Source organism: Vigna unguiculata, chromosome 3 (genome assembly GCF_004118075.2).
Source record: "Vigna unguiculata cultivar IT97K-499-35 chromosome 3, ASM411807v1, whole genome shotgun sequence".
In the NCBI taxonomy this organism is placed as follows: Eukaryota; Viridiplantae; Streptophyta; class Magnoliopsida; order Fabales; family Fabaceae; genus Vigna; species Vigna unguiculata.
This window is the reverse complement of record NC_040281.1, coordinates 7495545-7502366: the sequence shown is the minus strand read 5'-3', so window position 1 is coordinate 7502366 and position 6822 is coordinate 7495545. Positions and strand designations below refer to the sequence as shown.

General features: G+C 31.6%; 1 protein-coding gene across 2 annotated transcripts; it reads right to left on the bottom strand.

Moving 5' to 3' along the window:
- Nucleotides 1-359: 359 nt before the first annotated feature.
- LOC114178967 (pinin-like) lies at nt 360-4603 on the bottom strand. 2 transcript variants are annotated; one of them, XR_003603415.1, is made up of 11 exons: nt 4407-4603; nt 4230-4334; nt 4009-4074; nt 3619-3792; nt 3421-3534; nt 3076-3147; nt 1921-2004; nt 1718-1818; nt 1324-1408; nt 673-1085; nt 360-587 (listed from the first exon to the last, which is right to left on the bottom strand). XR_003603415.1 is itself a non-coding variant. In XM_028065126.1 (10 exons), the coding sequence occupies exons 1-10, from the start codon at nt 4482-4484 to the stop codon at nt 744-746; spliced, it is 1221 nt and encodes a 406-aa protein (XP_027920927.1). In that variant the 5' UTR covers nt 4485-4603; the 3' UTR covers nt 360-743. The 2 variants fall into 2 exon arrangements, 1 of the variants encoding a protein (XP_027920927.1); XM_028065126.1 differs by having other exon boundaries at nt 360-1085.
- Nucleotides 4604-6822: the final 2219 nt, after the last annotated feature.

The following is a 6822-nucleotide window of genomic DNA, read 5'->3' as shown; positions in this document are numbered from 1 at the left end:
GAACCAAATGAAATCAAAAGAAAGAGAGAAAACAATAGCAATTAGAACTGGTAGAGCAAGTCAGATTATTTGCATTCTAAAAATCAAGATCAGAGAGCTCCAATTATTTGTAGCACTGGTCATCCACTTCTTACCATCAAGCCCTAATGTGTGTGATGTATAATTTTAGTAATTTTTTAATTTTCCTTTATTTTCTCTTTCTAGCTTAGTATTTGAAACAAAGATGTGTACAAAAATGATGTATATAATGATTAGTTGAAGAATTTTTATTTTTTATAAGACAAGAAACAGAGATTAGTGAGTTTGGTAGTTAGTTACATACTTGAAGGTAAAATATTCTAAGCCAAACACAAATGATATGTACCAGAACACTGAAAATCACTTCTGTCACTAAGAATCAAACCACAACATCTAAATATTTACTTCATACATGAGGGGTGTTTCACCCTACAATTCAATTTTGTAGCAATTGCCCAAGGGAAGAAAACTACACCAAGCTTTTAAATCTTCAAACTGCTTCTAAAGGATGTTAGCAGTACAGAGAGAACAAGTGTACAAAGTTCAGGTTAATACCAGAAAATAGAAGGCTGCAAAGTCCAAATACGTAAGCTTAAATAGCAAGACATAAAATACAAAAACAAATAACTCAGAAGAACTAATGAAAATTGTGACCTTGTGCGTGATCACTTCCCTTCTGCGTTGTCAGCATCAGCTGCAGGATCTACAATGGCGTTACCTGCTCCCTACTTTGTTGTTTCATCAATCCTTCTACCAGAGTCATCGTCTAATTCATCATCCATCATGTCATCCTCTCCCACATTTATATCTTCCACATCATCATCATCATCTTCATTATTGTTTCCATCTGGGATCTTTCTTTTCTTGGGACCATGCTCCAACCTATGAGTATCCAACTCTTTGTCCATAGTCTCCTGTAAATTCTGGTCATTGTTTGCTTTCCTTGCGTTCCTTGCATTCTGCCATCTCTCCAAATCCTTCTCAACATTGGCAACGTACTGTTCCCCAATCTGTTTCTGGTACTCAGACACTTCCTCTCTTCTTGCATTCTTCCATTCTAGGAATGCCTGCAGATTGAAAAGGGTATACATATTACCAAGGAAAAGTAAGATATGTTATAAAATGCCAGAATCCTGAATCTAGTGTGATAGTGAGCAAGCACTCGTAAACCCCAATTTAATTAACAACAGAAAATAACATCATTGTTTGAGATTTAACAGGTCAATCATGGTTCCTGTCCATGGTGCTCAAAAATGATGTTTTAAGATGAAGAACAAGAGAAATCAAATGTCTAAATTTGGGAACCTCTTCTTTGCGCTTCTCCAGTGACATTGGATCTTCATCCAAGGGCTTGTTAGGCAAATAGTAGATTGGAGGTTCTGCTTTAGTCCTACAAACATACATGAAATAATCAATCAAAGAAGAACGAAAAAGTTCAAATAAAAACTTTCACATGTCTACCTAAAATCCTGCAATTAGCAGGAAACATCCAGTCATCAAGTTGAGTCAACACTACAATGCACATGAGTAGAAACTTATCTTCGTCTGAATAAAATGTGAATATGGACACTTTTGGACCAAAATTAAAAATAACCTGCATGGTATACATGATTTGATGTCAGATATAACTACACCAGATTGGAAGATACTACATGATATAGACTCATGCCTCATTAGTTTACAATTGAATAGGGCAAACCTTATAAAATTGCTTAGTCTTTTATGATGCTCACTCCAGCGAAGAAACAGCAACTCCAATTTCTTTTCTTCTGTCTTAGCAGACACACGAGCCCTAAGGGTCTGATGAGAATAAAGGAAATAATATATTTGTTAGTGAGGATCAACATGGAACTTTGTTGACTATTATGAATAGCAAAATAATAGTTATCATCGAAAGCCAACCAAGTCTCTCCTTCGTTTTTCAGCAAGTTGTTCACGCTCTTCTTTCCTAAGCCTTTCACTTTCTTCACGTGCCCTTTGCTCCGCCTAGGAAATAATTTCAAGGTATATGAGATTATTCTGAGCTTTGGATGCTATTATAAGTGAGAGAGAAGATAAAGTGGCAAGAAAAATTCAGTGATTGACATGTTGCTCAGACAGCTTGAAATCGTCATAACATAAAATATTCCATTGAAAAATCCCTCATATAATTATATGATGGCACATTGCACCCAATCTGGTCACTGATTCACTACTTCGTTAATTTTATCCTTGGTCAACCAAATTGGAACTTAAGTTAATCAAGAACTCTGGCTACATTTTCAGGTACATATCACAGTCACATCACATGAATGTACACGTTTCCATTAAAAGAAGTTGTAACAGCCTTTTTTGGGACTTTGGTTTGGACCATATAAAACTTGTCCATTCAATTGGTGGCATTATAATCCCAGCCGCTAGTCATATGAGCATCATACACTGTCACTAACCACTAAGATTGATGGCAAATTTGGTTAGGCTGGGTGAAAAATTGATATAATGTCAATAGATTAAAGAAGGAAACTGCAACTGGGTCCAATAATCTGAGGTAGCCAACGGCAACATCAATTTCATGCATATGACAGAAATAAAGAGAAAATTTAATAAAAAGCATTATTTAAAATTGACTTACATATGATCACACCTAGATATGCCATTGTTATCAATGTAAGCGATTACTTAATAAAAGATAAATGTGTATTTCTATGTCGTATAATAACACATGAACACACTTTCATGTCGTGGCTATCAATGCAAGGCAATGGCTTAATAAAAGATGAAAACATAACAAAACCCAGTTGACAGCATAAAATATCTACATATTAGGAACATTAAAAATGATTATTTATCTAAACCAAAAAGATCTAAAAGTATTCATTCATCAAAATGTTTCAGTAAATATTTTATAAAATACCAAATCATATTGCCATTAACAAAGGTGATAGTCACAATTTATCCAGAGGTATAGTTCAAAATTATACATAACCTTGTAAACAAGATAGGCTCACTGAATTTTTTTTTCAAGGACGTTATTATATTTACAGACAGTGATGCCATTGGGCACTGCAAAGAACTTACTCTTTGCAAGGAGTTGGATCTTCGCATATATGCCTCTGTTCCCGAGAGTTGCATGTCTTCCTTTCTGAATTTCTGAAATAGTTCAGAATACAGGACATGTAAAATATAGAAATAATAATATGAACAAATGGAGTTGATGAATAAATCAGAGAAACATGCTTACATAACGGAAAAACACTAGTAAGAACGTTAAAAGTGACATTAAAACATTGTGAGACAGAAAATTCAAGTTAAAAGCATTTACTGAGAGAGCGATGAGTGACAGAATTTAAATCTGCACTACAAATAAACAACAGATTTGAGCTTATAGAGATGTCCTAAAACCAAGCAACTATTTTAACATACCTCCAGAGTTCCCAGAAGCTGACCCAACATTCTTTTATTCCTATTAACCAAACTGGGATCCTCATTCTTTGGCAGTACCCTTGGAACATGTTCCGCGGGGGGAATATCAGAAACCTGGCATGTACAACCAGCTAAAGTTTTAGATATACAACTTTAAACCAACAATCACCAGGAAGATAACACATTTCTCTTTACCACCTTGGAAGTTCTTTGATTGCCATCTCTCTTAGACCATCCACTTTGGTGAGAATTGAAAAGGTTCCTATCACTCTGGATCACTGCACCAGTCCCATTCACACCTTCAATAGCTGAATCCTTTTCCTTTCCATCCTGTCCTGCATCAGCATCTTCAGGTAACTCGCCATCATCCACCTTCACTCCCAAACACAGCTTGAGTTAAAAACACATCCTATATTGTGGGAATGGTTTTTCCCTGAGCTAACACCACAGCTGAATTTTGAAGCAACACACCCACCCACTACTCCAATATGGGAAAATAAAGCCCCAAAAACACGAGAGGGAAAAAAAAAACTTAAAAATCAAAGTACCAACCAGACACAACTAGATTCAAGAAATAAGTAACAACACCTTAACCACAGCGGATGAAAGCCTACGTTTCGCAGGAGGTTGATCTTCGGATTCATTCCTGTCTCCCTGAACAGTAAATTAAGAGTATCAACACAATTAACTCTAACACCATGATATTAATCTTTTCACACTCAGTACAGTACTGAAAAAAAAAAAAAACTGAAGAAATTGGGAAAGAATCTTAATGAGAGTGTTAAGAGAGGGAATTCAGAAACACTAACAGAGCGAATGAAGGGTCTTTGGCGAACAGCACCGTTAGTTCGAAGAGCAGGCCCCGCCAAGGCACCTCTGCGAAGACCTCGAGGATCTCGAAGCCTCTCAGTAATCTACACAATCAACAAACTTTAGAAAGAATTCAACACATTTAAGATATCTGTGTAGAAAAAAAAAAAAAAAACCTCGCGCTGTTGGCGAAGAAGCTCGTCGATCTCGCTGCGGAGTACTTCCTCCGTCTTCTCCACCGCCGCGGTCCCCATCGGCGTCAGCACTGCACCGCCGTTTATTGTCTTACAAAAACCCTTGCTCTCACTCAGACCTTGTTTCCTTACCAACCGGAAAAAAACCCCGTTTTTTAAGCTAACTCTTTTTTTCTTTCAATAATTATTTTGTTTTTCTTATGTATGAACTGTCCCTGTTTTTAATATGTTTTTTCTTTTACTCTCGTGTGTTGTCATTAATTTAATTTTTCATAATTTATGAAGAAACTAATCATTTCTCTATTATCCGCATTTCCAGGCAAAAGAACAATAATCAATGTGAAGATGATGGTAAACTCACGTGTTGGTATATATTTAATAAATATGATAAATGTTTATTTTATGTAATAAAAACTTATAAATATATATAAATATAAAATCGCAATATAATAAAAAAATATTATGTTTTATGAATTATATCAGGGTGATAAGTGGATTTTTAAATAGTTTAAAAGATTCGTTACACAATGTATTGTGGCATGCAGTTAAGGTTTTTAAACAATAAAATGAGATTTTATGATGTTCAATTAAGAATATTATAAACTTGTATAAGAAATTAATCAATTGGAGACTATAAATAGGTTAGAAATTCACATATTACATTATATTGTTCTCTATTTTGAAATCCCATTATCAGGAAAAAAATATATAAATGATCAAAAGATTTTTTCAAAATAGTACATATTGATCTAGAAAATCAAGTCAATTTATTTTTTTATCATTATAAATTCAAGTATGTCTTCATTTTTAGATATGATTGTTAACATAATAAATTCAAGTTTACATATTAACTAAAAATATATATTTTTAGAAAACAAACTACTAAAAGTTAAAAGTACTTCATGTAATGTTTGATATTAACAAATTCTGATTGATAGATTGATGGTCCCTATAGATTTTTACTTATTATATTGAGAAAATTTAGTTTCTATACGTTAAAAATATTGATCGTTCTTGTGATTTTAAATTGTTATTGCTTTTACATGTTCTTGAAAGTTCAGGAAAAGTATTTTTCACTCATATTTTTGCCATTTTTAATTCTTGTGTTATTGTTTTCTATTAGTTATATTATTAGTTTGGAACTAAATTTACTCAAGACTACTAAGACAAATATAAACAATCAGAGAGATACTTTCATGGTATAAATTATTATTTTGTACAAAATTATTGCTTATGAAGAAATTACATTTTATAGAATTGCATGTTTTAAGCACTACACAAGAATAGTGAAAAAAAAATGTTTCTTGCTCTTATAAAGGTCATTAGGGTATGGTTGAATATGTGTTTATCAAATTAATTTTAATTTATGTGAATTTGTAAAATTTATTTTGAATGAAAATGATTTGAAAGTAGGGTCATTTTTGTTTGAAAAACATAAAATATGTGAATTTGTAAAAATTATTTTGATCGAAAATGATTTAAAAGTAGGGTGTTTTTGTTTGAAAAACATAAAATATGACTTGATTTTCATATTAAATATTATTTATAAACTTGTTTTAAAATTTGATTTTAAGTGTATAATTACTAAAATAAACATTTATACTTGTATATTATTTTCGTAGAGACATTACTATCTCTCCGTTTTAAAAATTGTTGCAATAAATAATTTTTTAATTAACAACTAAATCAACAAAGATAAAAACATGCACGATTAATTTCATATAAAATTATATATATATATATATATATATATATATATATATATATATATATATATATATATATATAATTATGTTAGTAATTGTATTAGATCCAACATATTTACACTCATTTTAGCATAGCACATTAACAAAAAAAACACTTGCAATATATTAAATGCAAAATTCTCACGATCACGAGCAAAAAATAAGGTAAAAATATATTATATTAGTAAATAATAATTTAGTATTTTTTTTCTTCAAATGTACAATATTGTCTTATATGCTTCCTTAAATACAGTCTATCTAAGTTGAAGAATTTATATTAAAAGTGTGAAATTTGTCTAAGTTAACTTCATTGTGACAAGATTGATCATTTAGGTAAAAGAGAATGTTTTTATTTTCATATTAAATAAATTGTATATCAGTTTCGACATTTCTTTGAATAAAATTGTAAATAGTCATTATGATAACAACAATAAGACATGAACATAATGTGTGTAAAAATGCATACTTATTTAGGACATACCAATATTTTTCTCTCCCATCAATCATCTGGTATATCAATTTTATACTTCAAATGAGACAATTTTATGGTTATCATAACTATTTTCAAGCCTTGATTTTGGATAATATCTTTTGGTTAACTCCTTAAATTTGATTGAAATTTCAAGTCACCCCTTCTTAATAAAACTAGTGTC

Excerpts from the sequence above, each read along its gene's own strand:
- LOC114178967 (XM_028065126.1), bottom strand. The coding sequence starts at position 4,484 with ATGGGGACCGCGGCGGTGGAGAAGACGGAGGAAGTACTCCGCAGCGAG. Across the intron at positions 1,409-1,717 it reads AGACTAAGCAATTTTATAAG|GACTAAAGCAGAACCTCCAA; the intron begins GTTTGCCCTATT and ends GTATGTTTGTAG. Across the intron at positions 1,086-1,323 it reads TGGAGAAGCGCAAAGAAGAG|GCATTCCTAGAATGGAAGAA; the intron begins GTTCCCAAATTT and ends TTCAATCTGCAG.